This window comes from Sciurus carolinensis, chromosome 11 (genome assembly GCF_902686445.1).
Source record: "Sciurus carolinensis chromosome 11, mSciCar1.2, whole genome shotgun sequence".
NCBI lineage: Eukaryota > Metazoa > Chordata > Mammalia > Rodentia > Sciuridae > Sciurus > Sciurus carolinensis.
This window is the reverse complement of record NC_062223.1, coordinates 10,249,405-10,269,628: the sequence shown is the minus strand read 5'-3', so window position 1 is coordinate 10,269,628 and position 20,224 is coordinate 10,249,405. Positions and strand designations below refer to the sequence as shown.

General features: G+C 53.6%; 1 protein-coding gene across 4 annotated transcripts in view; it reads left to right on the top strand.

Moving 5' to 3' along the window:
- Frmd8 (FERM domain containing 8) overlaps nucleotides 1-14,761 on the top strand; it is a 28,548-nt gene extending 13,787 nt beyond the window's left edge. For all 4 annotated transcript variants that reach the window (XM_047519290.1, XM_047519292.1, XM_047519291.1 and 1 more), the window contains 5 exons: nucleotides 4,176-4,403; nucleotides 6,590-6,713; nucleotides 7,566-7,709; nucleotides 11,051-11,255; nucleotides 13,210-14,761. In XM_047519290.1, coding sequence (XP_047375246.1) covers nucleotides 4,176-4,403; nucleotides 6,590-6,713; nucleotides 7,566-7,709; nucleotides 11,051-11,255; nucleotides 13,210-13,328 — 820 coding nt within the window. In that variant the 3' untranslated portion in view covers nucleotides 13,329-14,761. The remainder of the gene's footprint in view (nucleotides 1-4,175; nucleotides 4,404-6,589; nucleotides 6,714-7,565; nucleotides 7,710-11,050; nucleotides 11,256-13,209) is intronic.
- Nucleotides 14,762-20,224: the final 5,463 nt, after the last annotated feature.

Below are 20,224 nucleotides of genomic sequence, written 5' to 3'. Positions count from 1 at the left end.
TATTTTGTTATTGATTTCTAATTTCATTCCATTATGATCTGATAGAACACAAGGCAGTATCTCTTTTTTTGCATATACTAAGGACTGCTTTGTGGCATAACATATGATCTGTTTTCGAGTAGGTTCCATGTGCTGCTGACAAGAAAGTGAATTCGCTTGTTGATGGATGGAATATTCTATATATGTCTGTTAAGTCTAGGTTATTGATTGTGTTATTGAGTTCTATGGTTTCTTTGTTTAGTTTGTTTGGGAGATCTATCCAGTGGTGACAGCGGTGTGTTAAAGTCACCCAGAATTACCATGTTGTGGTCTATTTGATTCCTGACATTGAAAAGGATTTGTTTGATGTACATGAATGAACCATTGTTTGGGGCATAAATATTTACGATTGTTATGTCTTTCTGATTTATGGTTCCCTTAAGCAGTATGAAATGTCCTTCTTTATCCCTTCTAACTTTGACTTGAACTCCATTTTATCTGAAATAAGGATGGAAACCCCCACTTTTTTACTGAGTCCATGTGTGTGGCAGGTTTTTTTCCCATTCTTTCACCTTTAGTCTGTGGATGTCCTTATCGATGAGATGAGTCTCTTGAAGGCAGCTTATTCTTGGGTCTTTTTTTTTTTTTTTTTTCCCTTGGTGCTGGGTATTTGAACCCAGGGCCTTGTGCTTGCAACTGAGCTATATCCTCAACCTCTGTTGGGTCTTTCTTTTTTAATCCATTCTGCCAGTCTATGTCTTTTGATTGGTGAGTGTAGGCCATTCACGTTCAGGGTTATTATTGAGATATGATTTGTATTCCCAGTCATTTGGGCTTATTTTTGGTTTTTAACTTGACTTGGTTTCTCCTTTGATTGGTTTTTTCCTTTAGGGTAGTTCTTCTCTTTGCTGATCTACATTGTTGTTTTCATTTCCTCCTCTTGGAATATTTTGTTGAGAATATGCTGTAGCACGGGCTTTCTATTAGTAAATTCTATTAACTTCTGTTTATCACAGAAGGATTTTATTTTGTCTTCAAATCTGAAGGTTAGTTTTGCTGGGTATAGGATTCTTGGTTGGCAACTGTGTTCTTTCAGGGCTTGAAATATGTTGTTCCAGGCCCTTCTAGCTTTTAGGGTCTGTGTTGAGAAATCTACTGATATCCTTATTGGTTTCTCCCTATATGTAATCTGATGCTTTTCTCTCTCAGCCTTCAAAATCCTATCTTTATTTTGTATGTTAGGCATTTTCATTGTAATGTGCCTTGGTGGGGATCTGTTGTGATTTTGAGCATTTGGTGTTCTGTAAGTCTCTTGTCTTTGATTTTCTGTTTCATTCTTCAGGCTTGGGAAATTTTCTGGTATTATTTCATTGACTAGGTTGTTCATTCCTTTGGTTTGTATCTCTGTGCCTTCCTCAATCCCAATAATTTTTAAATTTGGTCTTTTCATGATGTCCCATAGTTCTTGGAGATTCAGTTCATGCTTTCTTACCATCTTCTCTGTTTGGGCAACTTTGTTTTCAAGATTAAATATTTTGCCTTCTTCCAAGTGGTCTAGTCTTTTGGTGATGCTATCCATTGAGTTTATTGTTTCCTTCATTTCAAGGATTTACATTTGGGTTTTTTTTTGAGAATCTCTATCTCTTTGTTGAAATGATCTTTTGCTTCCTGCAGTTGCTCTTTCAACTACTTATCGGTGTGATCATTCATTGCCTGCATGTGCTCTCTTAACTCATCCTTTGCTTCATGAATCATTTTAATCATATATAATTGGAAGTTCTTTTCTGACATTTCTTCTAACATACTGTCACTTTATTCTATTAATATAGAATCTAGATTTGTTTGGATCATTTTCTTCCCTTGTTTTTTCCTGTTGTTCGTGTATCTTCCCCTCTAGCAGTCAGATCTGGAGTATTGCAGTTTCCCCCCTATAGGCTTATAGTGACCCTATACTCCAAAACCTTTTCTTTAAGGGGGAGATCAATATTAGCAGTGCCCAGTTCAGACAGTATGCAACCCTAAACCAAATAGCCCCTATGAGAAGGTTAACAATATTGGCATAATAAATAGAATGTGTTCAGTTATTATCTTCAGTATAACAAATAGATTTGCAATAAGGTCTGCAGTTTCTAATGGAGGACAAAAAGGATGGGGAGGGATGTAGGATATAGCTGTTAATGGAATAAGAAAAGAATATGTAGAAGTTCTAGATAATAGAAAGAGTGAGAGTGTAATCAAAGAAGTTGGTTGTTAGCATGTGAAAAGGGAGAAAGAGACTCTGAGGGAACAGGTAAATAAAAGCAAAAGAGAGCGTTAAAATAAAGAAATAAAATCTTAAAAATTTTTCAATAAGGAAAAAAAAAGAAAATCTACGCTATAACAGTCACATAGTAGTCAATCCTCCCAGTCTTCAGTAGCCTGATGCATGAGAGGTACCTGACAATGAGCTTCCAGTCTCCAGCAGGCGTTAGAGGCTAGGTTTTCTCATGGCAAGTGGGAGCTGTTCCAGAGAGAAGAGATGTGAGGGGACAGGTGACAAATGTCCAGAGCAGCCCTGAGGAGGATGGGCAGCCCCCTGGGGCCCCTCTTCATGCCTGCTGTGCCTGGGCCTCCTTCCCTCTGCCCTTTTGCTGCAGCATCTGCCCTTGCCCCCGTGGCCTGAAGTGTTTGGGGCCCCAGAATCCCCAAGGCAACCCCTCTGCTCGGGGGAAGACAGCACAGGGAGACTTCTTAGCACTCACCTCAGCCTGGGCCCATGGCAGCGCCCCAGCCTTCTGTGTTTGTTGGGATTTGTGTCCATTTCACACAGAGGGAGCCTCACAGACCCAGAGCCCCGCCAGCCCGCAGTCCCCAGAATCCCCGGGTGGCCTAAGATGGGTAGGTCGTTGCACTTACACTGAGATTCTTTCCTGCTCTGTGTGCCTGTGTGATGGACACCCTGTTTTTCATGAACCCATGCTGATTCTAGGCTGGTGTTTTGGCATCTTTATCTGGCAGAAGAGAGCATGGGGAGCGTCAGGCCGCTGGCACCAGGTTTTGATCAGGAACGTTCCCCTCACCCAAAGCCCAGTCATCCTTCCATGATGAAAGAGATGCCGCTCTGAAGGCCCCTGCCCATCTGGTTCCCACTGGGTCTGCTCTCAGCTCTCCCCTTGGTTCCCAGCCTTCCCTGCGCCCTCTCCTGCATGCCTCGTGGTTCCCAGCCTTCCCTGCGCCCTCTCCTGTGTGCCTCGTGACCCCGACTTCCTGTACTCACTTGGCCCTGAGTGTGAGCCCTTGCAGGACCTGGTGGGGAACCCCTCCGCAGTGGCTGGCACGCCACAGGTGCTCACAGTGGTGCGTCTCTCCTGGGGTGAGGACAGGGCCTGGTGGACTCTGTCTGTCCCCTCTGCCAGCTTGGTGGGTTCTTTGGGTTTCCTGGATGGGGAGGTGGTGCTGAGTGGGAGCCAGACAGGGCCTCCTGTGTGGAGGCTGTACACCTGAGGATGGTGCCGTAGGCTGGGGCAGGACTCGCGGGACAGTCAGGTGGCCAGGCTCCTGGCCAGATGGGCTGGCACCTGGAGCAGCAGCAAAGAGCAGGATATTGTTATAAGACCTGGGCTGCCCTCACGGGCTCTTGCTCCAATCCTGGGCTGTGCCTGGAGTCTTGCCATGTTTTAGAGTCAAGGCAACTGTCACTGGTACCATCCCCATTCCGCAGATGAAGGAGCACCGAGCAGGGAAGGTGCCTCTTGCTGGTTGCACAGCTGGTGGTGGCAGTCTGACCCCAGAGCCTGCCCTGTGGAGGGGGCAGATCTGCCCGGCCGTCGTCTGGTGCGCCGGTGTGCCTGCCCGGGCCTCTTCCTCAGTCTCTGGCTTGGGAGTCATGTTCTCTGCTCGCCCTGTTTTCTCTTAAAGGGGATTGCTCCCCACCTGCCCTTCACAGGGGCCCTCCAGACCAGGTGGTTGGCCACTGAGCCAGGCGCAGCAGGCCCCTGCTGAGAAGGAATGTGGGGTTCCCTCTAGCAGTCAGTGTCCAGAGCAGGGACCTCTGGCACCCCCACTGGGAACAGAAGGACCCTGGTGCGATTGTATGTCCTGTGGGTCCCCAAGCTGGACCACCAGAGCCCATCCTTTCCCCATGGGTGTGGCACCCACATCCCGAAGTCCTTGGCACCTCCGGCAGGGCCACCAGCACCCCCTTCCTTCCTTCACAGGGAGAAGCTGGACTCTTTCCTCCCTGCCCACCTCTGCAAGCGGGGCCATGGCCTTTTTGCTGCTCTCCGCGGCCGCGGGGCCAAGCCTGGGACCGGCGAGGAGGGCTTGCTGAACGCCTACCGCCAGGTGAAGGAAGCAGTCAGCAGTGGTGACAGCCCGCGTGAGGCCGCCCTGGGCTCCCACTACCGAGCCTACCTCCTCAAGTGCCACGAGCTGCCCTTCTACGGGTGAGCAGCCTGGGCCCTGCTCCCTGCTCAGCCGGGCTTGTCCTGGCAGCTGTCCGCGAGCCCCGTGGCTCTAGCTGCTCCCTCCTTCCCGGGCAGCGCTGTCTTGGCATGAGCACCTGCCTAGGCCGGCACCTTGCTCCCTCCCTCCTGTCTCAGGCCAGGACACCTTGGATGGGTCTCCTCCTACCTGCCCTGGTCACTTGATCACTGGCCTGGCTGAGCGTCCTTCAGTCAGCTCCTAGCTCACCTCGTCAGCGTATAACAAATAACTCCTGCGCACCTACTGCACGCTGAGTATGCCGTGCACGCTGGGGGGACGTTGGTGAGCCAGAGACCCTGTGACCCGCCTAGTGACGCTGCTGTTGGAGTGGGTGGGGAGCGGGAGGTAGGCACGGCAGTCAGGAGAGCAGAGGAGGGTGTGGCAGCGACCCACAGGCTTGGCTCAGGCCCCTCGGTAATGACAGAGAACTGAGGTGATCAAGGTCGGGAGCGTCTCTAGAGGCCAGGCACCACCTGCTGCAGTGCTGCATCTTCCAGTGCCATTCGCTTGCACTGCTGGGCGCACCCTCGTCCTCCAGGAGGATGACAGACCTCAGCCTGGTGGAGGGAGGAGGGCTCCGCAGCCAGTGAAGCTTTTTTGCTTTTTCCTTGCGCGCGTGCTGTGGATGGAACCTGGGGCCTTGTGTGTGCTAGCCAGGCTGGCACCCCACGGCTGAGCTGCACTTTACTGTTCAGGTGCTGGGGTTGAACCCAGGGGCTCTTTACAACTGAGCCACGTACACCCCAACACGTTTTATTTTGTGGTTTTTTTTTTTAGTTGTTGGTGGACCTTTATTTTATTCACTTACTTACATGCAGTGCCTCACACATGCTCTGCCACTGAATCACAGCCCAGCACTTTTTATTTTGCATTTTTAAAAATTTTTTTCTTTTAGTTGTTGATGGACTTTTATTTTGTCCTTTATTTATATGTGGTTCCAAGAATCACATATGCTAGGCAAGTGCTCTGCCACTGAGCCACAACCCCAGCCCTTTATTTTGTATTTTGAGACAGGTTCTCACTAAGTTGCTTAGGGCTTTGCTAAGTTTGAGGCTGGCCCCCAACTTGTGATCCTCCTGCCTCAGCCTCCTAAGTCACAAGGACTACAGGTGTGCACCACCACGCCATGCCCAGCCTTTTCATTTTCATGGAAGTTTGTTGTAAAAACTGGAAGTCAAGAAACAGCAGTTGTGGGCACTGTAGGTGAAGTGACAGTGTGTGTGTGAGTGTGAGGTGAGGAAGATATGACCTGAGAGAGCCACGAGCTGATGGGGAGGCAGGCTTCTCGGGCTGCTTCTGGTTCCTCACAGCCAAGCCTGGGGTGGGCAAGGGGTAGAGAATCCTGCATGAGTCACCTGGCTGCAAGGGGAGCTGGGATTAACTCAGGCTGTTACTTAGCCAAGTGCCAGGGCAAGGGTGAGCCATAGGATGGGAGAGGTGGTGGCCTGCAGGAGGGGAGGTGGCACATCTTTCCTTTCTCAGTCTTTTTTGTGGGTACCAGCGATTGAACCCAGGGGTGCTTAACCACTGAGCCACATCCCCAGCCCTTTTTTGTATTTTATTTAGAGACAGGATCTCGCTGAGTTGCTTAGGGCCTCGCTAAGTTGCTGAGGCTGGCTTTGAACTCATGATCCTCCTGCCTCAGCCTTCCAAGCCCCGGGTTACAGGTGTGCACCCCCCGTGCCCAGCTCCCTTCTCAATCTTGAGCCTAGGAAGTTGCACAGGATCTTGCTGAGTTGCTTAGGAGCCTAGGAATTTGTTCCCCTGAGCAACCCTCACCTTCTCTTGTGTCCCAGCAGGTCCTTGCTGCTCAAGCATCTTTGTCCTGGACAGTGGGCAGGTGGCCTTAACCTCACCCTCAATACTGAGTCCCCGGCTCCAGCCATTCCTGATGTAGCTCTGTCCCCCTGCCTGGGCCCAGGCTCTCTCCTCCATCTACAGCAGCCCTTGCCGTCCAGTTCCTTCACTGGTAGCTCCATCGTGGCCACCCCCGCAAGGCCTCCCCTCACCCTGCTCAGTACTTTTCCTCCGGGGCAGGTTTCTGCTTAACCCTGTCACCCAAACAGCTTAAGCCATCTTAGGGCCCCGAGCAGTCCTCCCAGGGTGCCCGTGCTAGAAGGAGTGGCTGACCTCGTCCCCTCCCCAGGTGTGCCTTCTTCCATGGTGAGATTGATAAGCCAGCCCAAGGCTTTCTGCACCGGGGCGGACGCAAGTCAGTGACTGTGGCCATCAGTCTGGAAGGCGTGCATGTCATCGACAGCAGGGAGAAGGTACAGCCTCCAGCTCCTCCTCTGGGATGGGGCCTGAGGCCACCTCAGTGGGTCAGAGGGGAGTGGGGATCTTACTCAGGCCTTCCTGTTTCCCCTGGGCCTGTTAAGGGCCTGGGGGAGGGGGCATGGAACGTCTGGGAGTGACCCTGCCTCACCCTACTGTCTGGAGTCCTGCTCATGATCCTGAGGGCTTCCTTGGGTCAGCTCTGGGTCAGCTTTTCTGCCTGGCATGCTGGGCCATATGTGGCCACAGTAGGGAGGAGGCTGCAGCAGGATCTCCCCTTTGAGTGCAGGGAGTCGGGTGCCTCACCAATGGTGGCGACCAGCTGCTGGTATTCTAGAAGGACCCCATGACTGGAGCCGAGGAGGGCTACCCAAGGCCTGCTGTTCCCTGGACATGGCCGGCTTGCCTCTCTGCCCGTGTAGACATCTGTGCCCATGGCCCTCCCTGTGTGGTGAGAGCTTCCCTCACCTGCACACAAGTCCCCTCCCAAGCTGGCTGAGGAGTTTTGACTGGCATCCCTTTGTCCCAGGGGAGGACTCCTGCCCTTCCTGGCCAGCTGGTGTCATGGCAGAGACCTCTCTCTCCCACTTGCCTCTTCCCCACGTGACTCAGCCTTCAGGGGCTTGCCAGCTGGTGGGGAGCTTGAGGAATGGGATTCTTGGCCTCCTGGACCCCAGCCCCGGGAGTGTGGTGAAAGCCAGCTCCTCTCCTTAGAGAAGTGCAGGCGGAATTTAGACTCGGCCTCGGAGGAAGGAACAGGCCGTCAGGAGAGCCCTCCTGGCAGAGGCTGAGTGGGACAAGGTAAGGCAGCCACCCCCGGTATTCAGGCCGCCCTTTTCCCCCCGCAGCACGTCCTCCTGGGCCTCGGCTTCCAGGAGCTGTCCTGGGACCACACCTCCCCCGAGGAGGAGGAGCCTGTGCTGTGGCTGGAGTTTGATGGGGACAGTGAGGGCATGCCGGTGAACAAGCTGCTCAGGATCTACTCCAAGCAGGTGAGCAGCTGGCGTGCGGCGTGGTGCTGGGCCCGGGGCTGCCCAGGGCCTGGGGAAGGGCTGCCTGGCGGCTGCCTGGGAGCAACCCCTGGAGCTCCAGAGGGCTGCCCTGCAGCGCTTACAGCGGTGGCGGCCGCTGCAGGTGGAGCAGCTGCTCCTTGAGGCTTCTGCGCATGAACAGCTGCGCCATCTCCTCAGCGCTGCGCCTATTCCAGGTCTCAGGGCAGTGCGAACGGGAAGGTGGGGCGTCTGTGGCGCGCGTCCACTCACTCGCAGCGAACGCCCTTCCGCCCCGGCCTCGTTCCCTGCCTTCTCCCGCCCAGGTCATCAGAGGCCTCCCCCCCCACCCCCCGCAGTGACCCTCTACAGGGACTGTTCTGGCTCCTCCTCTCCTCTGTCGCACATGGACAAGTTCAGGGACTTGGGCCTTACCAAAAAGCCGGGAAACAACAACCGCACAGGGCGGCCAGCTGGGCTCTGCCCTTCAGTGTAACACGTGCAGCCTTCGGGGGCTCCTCCCCATACGCGGTTCTCTTTTCGGGGAGGGAGGAGGTGCTGGGATGGAACCCGTGTCTTGGGCCACACTAGGCGCCAGCGCCCTCACTCGGCCCAGCTCCAGTTCATTCCCTGTTCCCGAGTCCTAGTCCTTTGTGCAGGTGTGCAGCGCTTTCATCCACCCGCCCACCGGGGAGTGTGGGGGTCTCAGTTTTTTCCTTCTATAGGTAAAGCTGCTCTAAACATTTACGTGCAGGTCTCCTATGTGGACATAGATCTCCTTTTGTATAAAAACCTAGGAGTGGGATTGCTAGGTTGTGTGATAAACGTAGAAACTGCCAGACGGCTCCCGTGGCACACACCTCTAATCTCTGCAGCTTGGGAGACTGAGACAGGAGGATTGCAAGTTCAAAGCCAACCTCAGCAATTTGGCAAAGCCCTAAATAACTTAGTGAGACCCTGTCTGAAAATAAAAAATAAAAGTGCTGGGGAAGTGGTTCAGTGGTTAGGCACCCCTTGGGTTCAATCCCTTGGGTTCAATCCCTGGTAGCAAAAAAGAAAAAAAATTCTGGATTTCAGATTTTCACAGAAGGATGCTCAACCTAAGTTAAATCTTGAAATCAGGTAGTATTATCTCTAGAACTTGGGTTGGTTTGTTTTTGTTTTTTCAAAGTTGTTTTGGGACCAGGCATGGTGGCACACACCCTTGGTCACCAGCTTGGAAGGCTGAGGCAGGAGAATCACAACTCAGCAAGACACTGTCTCAAAAAAAAATAAAAATAGGGGCGGGGGTTGTGGTTCAGTGGCAGAGCACTTGCCTAGCATGTGTGAGGCACTGGGTTCGATTCTCAGCACCACATAAAAATAAAAAAATAAAATAAAGGTTCATCAACAACTAAAAAAAAAAAAATTAAGAATAAATAAATAAATAGGATTGAGGATATAGTTCAGTGGTCAAGCACCCCTGGGTTTAATCCCAGTACCAAAACATAATAAAAAAATTTATTTTGGCTATTCTAGTTCCTTTGCAATTTCAATATGAATTTCAAAATCAGCATGCTGATTTCCACCCTTCCCCACCCCCCCACCCCCCAAAAAAAACACCACCTGGGATTTGTTTTTGTTTTTGGTACGGGAATTGAACCCAAGGGTGCTCTACCACTGAGCTACATCTCCAGTTCTTTCAATTTTTATTTTTAAGCAGGCTCTTAATAAGTTGCCTGGAACTTGGGATCCTCCTGCTCCAGCCTCCCAAGTGGCTGGGATTATAGGCATGTGCCACCCTGGGCACCACCTGGAATGTGATCAGGCTTGCCTTGATGACTGTGGGGTAACTGAGTCACTTCAGTCCACTGGTTTTCACTTCGTGTGTGTTAGGGTTTCTGGGGAGGGAAGCCCAGGCCTCCTGCATGCTTGGCCACTGCTGTGCCACCTCTTATTTCTGTGTCTCCTCCATCTGCTTGTCCTTGGTTTCTTTCATCAGCATTTTGTTAGACTTACCCCTTTTTCTTTTCCTTTCCTTGCTTCTGTTTGGTGGTGTGCTTTCCGTGTTGATGGCAGCCATGTGTCCTGCAGCCTTGTTCGGCTCACTCACGAGGTCTGGTAGTTTTCCTCCAGGCCGTTAATTCTCTGTGAGTGGGGAGAGTTACAGCTGTCACTTTCTGGTCTACATGCCTGTCACTTGTGCTGCCTGGTGTTCTGAGGGGAAGGCCTGATACTGCCCCGTGTGAGCGCGGCATTACTCTGGGCTCCTCCATGACCCTTCATGGGGCCAAGGAGACCCCTGGAGCCTGGCATGCTGCTGGTGAGTGCAGTTCTGTGAATGGGCGTTTGGAACCCCCAAAGCATCAAGCTCTGCCTCAGCTCTTGTTCCATGGGGCTTAGGGGGCGCCTCTCATTCTTGGGCAGTGAGAGAGGAAGGCCCATGCGGACTGTGCCCAGAGGGCAGTGCAGAGACTAGGCCTCAGCTGCTGCTCTTCCTTCTGGGCTGGGGGACTGCCCACCCTCACACTCCTCCCGAGGGTGCTGCTGCTGAGGCCTTAGGCCACACTGGGGATGGTCAGGCTGGACCAGTTCAGGGGCTACCGGCAGGCACTGACCCATCTGCATAATCTGTTCTTGGTTCTGGGAGCTTCTCCTTGGGAGCACGAGAGCCTGGCTCACCCCTGCCATTTGCCAGTCCCAGCAACAGCACCTGGCTCACAGTAGGTGCTCAGAGGGATGCCACCCTTGGACAGCCTTCTGTGACTCCCTGAGAAACCCAGGTCCCTGTGTCATGCCCGACTGTGTCCCCAGACATCTGGCTACCTCACCTTTTATGTCAGTGTGCATTCAGTTTCAAATCTGTTGGCAAGACGTCACTTTGGAAGAATGTACTCATGGGGAGCCACCCCCGCCAGTGACATCACCCCACTTCCTGGAGCCTGCAGGTGCTCCCAGCCAGCACACAGTGGCTCTCTGTAGCCGCTGAGTTTCTGGAAGCCCAGCTGGGCTTCTCCCACCTGCTGCCACCCAGTCAGCCTTCCCAGGCTGTGCCTTCTGACTGGAATGTTCTTTCTTTTCCACTTCACCTCCCACACCAGGGGATGCCACTCACCCACCAGGCCTCAACTCTGAAGGCTTCATGTGGGACACCTCTCCTGCCCCCTGGTCCCTGGAGGCCTGCTGCAGCCCTCTCCTTCCTTCCTTCCTTGGGATTGGCGGTGGTTCCTAAGACTGCTCCCCCCACTTGCCAGTGCCCCAGTCCAGGGCAGCGCCATGGGTCTGAGTGTGTGATTGATGTCACTTAGCCCTGGGCATGGAAAGACTGGGCCACAGGCCTCACACTGGCCCTGCTGCTCTCCCAGGCCGAGCTGATGAGTGGCCTCATCGAGTACTGCATAGAGCTGAACCAGGCCTCCGAGCCCGCTGCTGCCCCGGAGGGCATGTCCGGCGCCCGCTTGGCCCCGGGCCCCTCACCACCTCCCGCTCAGCGCCCCAAGCTGCGGAGGCAGGGCAGCGTGGTGTGCAGCCGGATCCAGCATCTCTCCACCATCGACTACGTGGAGGACGGTGAGCCACCCAGCACGCGCATGTGCATCACGTGTGCACGCACACTCACGCATGCCACGCGGACTGCAGTGGGTGGGGCTCTGGAGCCATTCCAGACACGGTGGGCTGGCCTGCGTGCCCGCCACGCCCAGGTTCTCTGTACATCTTGGCAGCACTTTTGATACCGAGGATTGAATCCAGGGGTGCTTAACCACTGAGCCACATCCCCAGCCCTTGTTTTATTTTTTGAGTCCTCCCTCCTCAGCCTCCTGAGCTGCTGGGATCACAGGTGTGCGGCACCATGCCCAGCACGTTTAAGTTTCTTCACGCAAAGCCAGGCACAGCGGTGCACACCTGTAATCCCACCACCTTGGGAGGCAGGAGGACCGCACGTTCCAGGCAGCTTCAGCAACTTAGGGAGACCCTGTCCCAAAATAAAGGGCTGGGGACATAGCTTAGTGACAGAGTGCCCCTCCGTTCAATCCTTAGTACTGAAAAAAAAAACTTTGTTCTTTAACCAACTAGCATGTTATTTTTAGTCTTATTTCCAGCCAGTTGTTAAAACAACTTACCTATAGCTGATTCCTTGCTTGGATTCTGAACTGTTTTCTATGAATAAATTCCTGGGAGTGGACATACTGGGTCCCAGGGTGTGCAGTTTAAGGCTTTGGATACCTGGCACCTTCCAGAGAGGCTGTGCCCACCTGTGCCCTCCCAGCAGAGAGGGCAGCCCTCTCCACCTCACCCACCCTGGCCATGATTGCCATGGGAAAGAATTCTTGGTGTTTGGGTACCAGTGAAATTTTGGCATATTTAGTGCTTGAACGTATTTATATTTCCTTCATGAAAGACCGTTCATTTCTTTTGCCCATTTTTGTTTTGTTGTGTGTGTGTTTGTTTTCTATTTTTTTTTTTTTTTTTTTTTTTTTTTTAGTTGTAGATGGACACAATACGTTTATTTTATTTTACTCATTTTATGTGGTGCTGAGGATCGAAGCCAGTGCCTCACACATGGGAGGCCAGCATTCTACCACTGAGCCATGATCCCAGCCCCTTGTTGTTTGTTATTTATTTATTTATTTTTTTAATGAGCGTCTTGAAGTCAGTGGTACCCTGGGCTCTGACTCCAGCACTACAGAAACCAAACGCTTAACATCTCACAGCCATATGGTACTTGATATGTTATTGTTGACTAAAGCCCACCCTTCATTCAGATTTCCTTAGTTTTTGCCTAATGTCCTTCTGTCCCAGGGTTCTAGCCAAGAGACATCACATTTAGTTGTCACGTCCCCTTAGGCTCCTCTTGGCTGTGACAGTTTCTCAGACCTTCCTTATTTGGTGACCTCACAGTGTCAAGGCATACCAGTCCAGTCTTGTGGAATGCCCATATTGAGTTGGTCTGGCGTTTTCTCTTGAGTAGCCTGGGCTCGTGAGTTCTGGGGTAGGAAGACCACAGAGGCAAATGCCGTTTTTATCGCCCGCCACAGGTGCCCAGGATGCGACTAGATGTCGACCTTGATCACCTAGTGTGATGCTGGTAACTTGAGAGGATTCGGTTTCCGGGGTTCACCTTTAGTCAGTCGTGTCCATGGCAGGAATCTGACTTCTTTGGTCAGTTGAAAGGTTTTAGTGCAGGTTCCTCAGACAGCTCTCTGGCCCATGGTCAAACACGGGGCCACTGCCTGGGGCCATGTACCCCCCTCATCCTGTCACTTGTGGTAGAGTTGGAGGATGGACAGGTCTAAAGTGAGGGCTCAGAGCTGGGGAGATAACTCAGCTGGTAGAGTGCTTGCCTCATAAGCACAAGGCCCTGAGTTCGATCCCCAGCACCAAAAATAAAAAAAATAAATAAAAAAAATAAAGTGGGGGCTCAGTCCAGACAGGCCCCAGAGGGGCCACTGGAGCCAGATGCGGCTTCTTGTGGCCCAGGCCGCCCCTCTCGGGGCCTCAGCGTGTTCCTCTGGCCTCCCCGCAGGCAAGGGCATCAAGCGAGTGAAGCCAAAGCGCACCGCCTCCTTCTTCAGCCGGCAGCTCTCCACAAGCCAGGGCAGCTACACCGTGGTGCAGCCCACCGACAGCCTGGAGCAGGGCTGAGGGCAGCCGACTCCCAGGCCAGGGCCAGGCTGTGTGAATCTCCAAAGTGAGCGTGTGGCGGAGGCTGCCTTGGCCTCTCAGGGCCTGCTGTGTTTCAGACCATGGAGAAGTGACTTCTGTGCCTGGACAGTACCTGGACTGCAGAGCTGGCCAGGGGCATCCTGCAGGGTCCCTGTTACAGCCTGCCTTCCCTTGCCTGGATTCTGGGCGCAGCTGCTATCTCAGGACCACTAGATCGGGCCCCAGCTGCCCCCTCCCACCCACAGACACACCTTCATGCCCATCTCAAGGCGGACAGTGTCCCCTGCTCTGAACATACTGCTGGCAGCTTTGAGGGCCAAGGATCGGGGCTTGGGACCTGCAGGTTCACGGTGTGCCTTTGATCTTCCCCCGGACTTTGGTGACCACGTCCTGCATTCCTCTGCGGCATTCCACCCGACACCGACACTGCAGGATGGGCTGGCGCTCCAAGGAGGTGGGAGGGCCTCCTGGAACTGGACCATGCAGAAGCAGGCAAGGTCCCCTGAGCCACCCCTGCCTGGCTGAGTGGGACTCCAGGGAGTGGGGCAGGGTGCCCCCCACTCAGGTGTCCCCTGCAGGCACACAGGATACTAAGCAGAAAGGAAGGTGCCTTCTTGTTAGCCTTAGGTAATGTCACTGTGCTGGGAGGTGGCTGTCCTGTCCAGCAGGCGCACCGACCCACACTCCACACTGGGAAAAGCTCCTGAAAAGCCCTTTGTCACTCTCCTAGGTCCAGGCTGCTCCCCAGTGGGCCACCAAACCTGCCCACCCTGCGTCTCTAACTCCCCACCCCCAGGGCCGGGCATCTAGGTTCAGTCCTGATCCTCCTCTGCTTGGTTTGGTGGAGCCTGTGAACCCTGGCAGTTGCCAGGAGGCACCCTCTTAGCTTCAGGGCCAAGAGTGCCTTCAGGGACGCTGGGGGTTCCCTGGGGGCTCCCTGGGGGGCAGCCCCTACAAGAGACCTGCTAGATGGTCTCTTCTCCCCCAGGGACACTGGAAAGGGGACTTGGATGCAGGTGCTTGACTGCTTTCCCAGTTTTGTCCTCCTGGCAACCATGACTTTGTGTTGGAAATTCTCTGGGAGGAGCCAGTCCCTTGGGCTTCTCTGTGGGGACATGGCTCTCAGGGCCAGGAAAGGCAGGCCTGGGCAACACAGGGCTTATTCTGGTCACTGGGGCCTACTGACTGTCACTGCAGGTGTATTTTTATCTGATGGGCCCAGGGGCATGTGGGCGTGGCCGGGTGTGCTTCCGGTCTGCCTTTGCCCTCTTCAGCCTTTCTCACGGTTCCTGAGCACCACTGTGCTGTGACCTTCTCTGCCTGCCCTTTGGGACAAAGCGGTATTCTACTAAATGTCCTTTGAATGTTCTCATTCTTTTGTATCATGTGACTTATTAATAAATCCATTTCTAGCAAACTCCAGCGTGGCTTATGGACTACTGAGGGTGTCACTGCAGCCTGGGACTTGACTGCAGGCACCTGTTTGGTGTTTAGTATGTGTCAAGCCCTCAGGGCCACCCACCCAGCCCCAGGGGAATTGTGTAGTCCTGGGGGTCCCAGCAGACCACCCAGGGGAAGGGTGATTGAGGAGGGCTCTGCAGAGGCCCATACCCTCCCTTGGGCTCCTTGTGCCCTGGGCCTGGCCGGAGGCCATTTGTTCCCCACAGATCCCATTGGTAGCACCCAGATTGGAGGGCAGGGACAGTGCCACACCCACCCTGGAGCACAATGGGCCTTGCAGGAAGCTGCTACAGAGGTGACACAGGCCTTGGCCCTGCTGGATGAGCACAGGTCCCTGGAGATGGAGAGAGTGGGCCACCTGCTCCCACAGCAGTGTGGTCCTGGGACTAGGGCTGTCTCCTCAACATCCATGACAGTGAATGGTGCCTTGTCCTCTGTGTGGTCCTCCGCCTGACCCAGACAGCAGGATGCCATGACCACAGGTTTTGCACGAGGCTGAGTTGGGTCTGTTTCTTGGATTTTCAAACGGGAATGACAGCACCCACCTCGAAAGGCTGTCACACTTCAGTGCTGGTGTGGGTGGGCGGACAGTACAGCTTAACTCTTGAGCATCTCAGGGTTCTGTGGGAGGCTGGGAGGGAGAAGAGGGGCCAGAGGAGCAGCCCAGATCAGTGACAGCACGGCGTATGACCCCAGGCCTGCTGTTCAACCCCTAGTGTCAGTTTCCTGTCACTTCTGTGCCCCATCAACACAATCTTAGTGGCTTACACCAGCACATCCAGGATCTTAGAGTTCTACAAGGTTAGAAATCCAGCATGGTCACCATGGTGGACTGACTCCTCCCTGAGGCTCCAGGGAAGTCCATTTCCAGCTTCTGAGGCCACCACATTTCTTGGTTTCTGACCCCTTCCTCATCCTCAAGGCTAATGACAGCGGCAGAGTCCTCATGTCACACGTGGTAACCATTCACCCTCACTCGCCTTCTGTGACCATTCTGCTCCCTCCTCCACTTATAAGGACCCTGTGATGACAGTGGATCAACTTGGATAGTCCAAGATAATCCTACTGTTAAAATCAGCTGATACCTGCTATAGTGGCTACTCCCGGAGGCTGAGGCAGGAAGACCACAGGGTGGAGGCCAGCCTCAGTAACTTAGTGACACCCAAATAAAAAAGGCTGGGGATCCAAATAAAAAAGTCTGGGGACACAGTTCAGTAGTAAAGCACTCCTCGATTCCTGCATTCAATCCCCAGTGCAGGGGGTGGGGGTGTCAGGGTCTGGATTGGCATCTGCCCAATAGACACACTGAATCCATTTGTTTCTAGAACAAACCTGCCCTCTCCTGCTGGGGGGCCTTTGCTCAAGCAGGCTTTTTTGAAAGTCCAGTCATCCTTTTCCCCCTCCCTGCCTTAGCTTCCTAATGCACCCCAGTCCTCAGCTCCTTGTCCCTCCCCAACACCTGAACCTGTCAGGCTGGACCACTGTCCTCCCACCCGAGTCTCCTGTGCTTGCAGGGCCAAGACCCTATTCATTGCCATCCTCTGCCTCAGCTTCCTGAGCAACTAGCCTTATAGGCCTACCCTGTGGACCTGTTCTTTAACCCCAGAGGCAGGGGTTCAGTGTACCCTGGTCAGGGCCTGCAGGTGCTGCTCTGACTACAACCAGCAGGGGGCGACTGAGCCTGCCCTTTCCTTCTGGACTGTAGAGGGCACAAGCCTGGCACCACCTGCCCAGTCAGGCTGCCTGGAACCATGGTCCTTCCTGGTACAGAATGTGAAGGGCCTTGAGTGACCCCCCAGTCAAAGCAGGTACCCTGACTCCTGACCACTGAGGCTCTCTTGCCATTGGAGGCAGGCCCCCTCTGCAGATCTGAAGTGTTCCCTGGGGGTCCACCAGTTTGAGGATGGGACTTGCATTTCCAAAGATCAGGAGCTGTGTTCTAGAAACAGGTTCCACTTTGGAATTTTTTGTTTGTTTTCCATGAAACGATAACATAGTCAACATATTTAAAGCTAGGGCCATTTGGGGAAACCAGGGAGGCGGGGTGGTCACACCCTGGGGCCAGTCATCGCCCTGCTTTTCCACCCAGTGTCCACAGGAGCTGCCACCCCAGGCCCCTCCCCAACAGGGCCGTCCTCCCTCACAGCTGTCCTCCCAGCACCTCCCAGCACCCCCACGCAAAGCCCTGCAGCTATTTTAAACGTTTACCTACTTATTTCTCTCTCTTGGGTGGTGCTGGGGAGAGAAGCCAGGACCTTGATAATGCTAGGCTAACACCACCACTGAGCTATACTTCCAGCCTCTATTTTAAACTCTTTGACATAAATATAACTTGCAATGGGGAAATAACAGTCCTAGCTCTTTCCCAGACTTCTGTGTCCCCTGCCATGTGACCTTAGCATCCTGGGGTGGGGTTGGCAGTGACTGCTGATACTCTGAGCCAGTGAGGACAGGCCTCCCACACAGTATCAAGGTTAGCAGCCCCCACAGTGCTTCCACCCCACCTCCAGAAGTCTGGCCCCACAGAGGGTGCTCAGACCAATGGGGTTTGACAAAAGGCTCCTGCAGAGGTTCAAGGACAGCCTAGTCTCCAGTGGGGTCACTGTAGGAGCAGGCAAGTCCTGGCCTAAGGATTCCTATCTACAGCCCCCTGTGTGGAAGGGCTGCCGGTGGGTCATGGAGAAGGGAGAGTGTTCTTGGGGGCTTTGTAAACCAGAGGTAGGAGATGACGGGATGTCCTGAGGAGTCCTTCCAGGATTCCTGGTGTGTGGGCTTGGGAAGCAGGCTGGAAAGGGGCGACACAGGCCCGTGTGGGTGATGTAGGAAAGCTGGGACTTGCAGGGCTCAGTGGTGCTGGCCTAGAATCTCAGCTCCTCTGGAAGTTGAGGCAGGAGGATCATAATAAGTTCAAGGACAGCCTGGACAATTTAGTGAGATCTTGTCTCAAAATAAAATCGTGAAATGGTGCTGGGGAATGAACCAGAGCACTCCTGGGTTCAAGCTCCAGGACTGCCCCCCGAAAAGTTGTTTCCCATAAGGTCTGAAGCCCCCATCAGATCTGCCCCCACTCAGTGGCCAAGAAGGGGTCTCAGGAACCAGGTGCCCACAGACCCTACAGCCCCAGGGAAGACAGTCAAATGCCTAGGCAGCTCTGCCCTGAGGACCCCCTTTCCTTCTCCCCACTGTTCGACCCATTTAGGCTGAGAAATGAGAGCACAAAGCTGCCATCGGGGTGACACCTGTAATTCCAGCGACTCTGGAAGCTGAGGCAGGAGGATTGCAAGTTTCAGGCCAGCCTGGAAAACTTAGTGAGATCTTGTTTTAAAATATAATAAAAAGGACTTGGGGTTAGCTCAGTGGCAGAGTGCCCCTGGGTTCAATCCCCAGAACCTAGGGACAGGACCAGAAAGCAGTCAGGCCAGTCCATCCAGTCTGTTTTGCAAACAAGGACAAGAGCTTCCATCTGATGCCCTCTCCCTCAAATACCTTCCGCCACCAGTGAAGAGAGGCTCCCCTTGGTCCCCCTGTCCCCCTGGGCGTTCTCAGTCCCCAGGAGTGGTTGCTGCCCTGCTGCGGTCTTCCGTGCCTTTGAATTTATGGAGCAGGGCTGACCTAGAAACTGCCTCCTGCTTTCAGTCACTCTACAAATGTTTACCGGGAGCCTAGCAATGGTCAGAGTGACTTTATAGAACATAAACTGTGCAGCCGTACATTCTGCAAGGTCTGCGGCATGCCGGGACCCTGCAGACACAGACCCCAACACACCACCTGCAAACCCTCCCCTCTGGAGATCATGTTCAGGGGCACCGGTGTTTTAGAGCCAGGATCAGAGGCTCAGCTGAGAGGTGACCTCAGGGTCCAGGCCTGGGACCCAGGCAAAACAATAAGCATCCAAATAAGGAAATGTTAGAATGGGGAGGGGCCGGGATGGGGTAAGCCAGCTGGGAGGATTCAGAGCCTGCCTTCTGTCACCTGAGAGGTGGGGACAGCTAAGAAGAGCCCCACCCCCACCCCGCGTTATGGGGCTGTTTTCCACCCAGGCTGTTTGGAGGCAGGGTGAGGCAACGCAGTTGGGACTGGAAGGCTCCGGGCCAGCACATGGTGATTATGCAGTTTCCTGACGCAGGCTGAGTCAAGGTGTCGCACGGCTCAGCAGGAAAGGGTGAGGGGCTCTGGCACCATGAGGAGCCCAAGGTGACCCAGGAAGCCACAGCTCCCAAACTAGATTCATGGAGGATGGGCGTTGGGGTTCTGGCACATTCTCAAGCCGCAGCAGCAGTACTGTCATGGTCCTGCCCTTGGGGTAAATCAGAAGCACCATCCTTTCTGAACCCTCTTGTCCTTTTCCAGAGGTTCTCATGAGGAATCCTACGGTCTATCCCTGAACTGATGTGGATATTCGGCAACAAGAACAAGAAGGGGAGGTTTGTCACTAGGGAGGATACTGATCTTGATCCTCTGTGGCCAAGAGAAAGGTTTCTCTGACACTGGAATGTGGAGGCTACCAAAGCCCCCACCCCAACCTTCCTCCTATAACCCAAGCCCTTGAGCCAGCTGCTTGGGCAGGGTAAACAAACTGTGGCCACCCACCCAGGCAGGGCAGGCCCTCGCCACTCAGCCCCACCCAGGGACCCAAGTTCTGTTTACTGCAGCTTTCTGGAACAGCTTGTTTTGATCTAAGAAATCTGCTGACCCATGGCGCCCTGCCTTCCTCCTCCATCAGGGTGGAGGAATTTTTAGCCTTATTTGTAAAGGAAGAAAGTAGAACACAGGCCCAGTGTGTGTCCACCACACTGGGCACAGCCTGGGCCCCAAGACAGGACAGCATACCTTGTGTGGATTTTGAAGTTTTCACTCACCTCTCCTCAAATACATTCCTTCCCCAAGGAAAATGAGCTGTATGGGACTGGGAGGCCAGGACAACTTCCAAACACCAACTCAAACTGTGTCACTTTGTCCTTGGAAGGGGGTGACTGGGGCAACTCCAGGGGAGAGGACACAAAGAAGCCTGATTTCTGCATGGAGGGGCCTGGGCTTTATGGAATCCTATGCACTGAGGGTTGCCAGTTATCTCTCCTCCTACTCTTTGGTAAAGTCTAAGAAAGCTTGTTTCTGGGATTTGGGAATGATGTGTATGAATGAGGGAGATTTTTGAGAAGAGAAATAGAGAAAAGCAAGACATCAATTTGGGCCCCAGGAGCAGCCAACAGTTGTGACTATGCATCTCTCAAATGCCAGCAGATAAGAGCTGATTCCACAGCCTGGTACTGTGAAGCAGCAAGGTGATGTCACTTGCTTGGTTTCACACACACACCCTAGCTTTCTAGAACATTCTGAAGGCCTTCCCTTCTCCACTGTTCTTTCAGCCCAAGTCACCCACCCCTGGAAAAGATGCCAGAGCAAGACTGATGGGG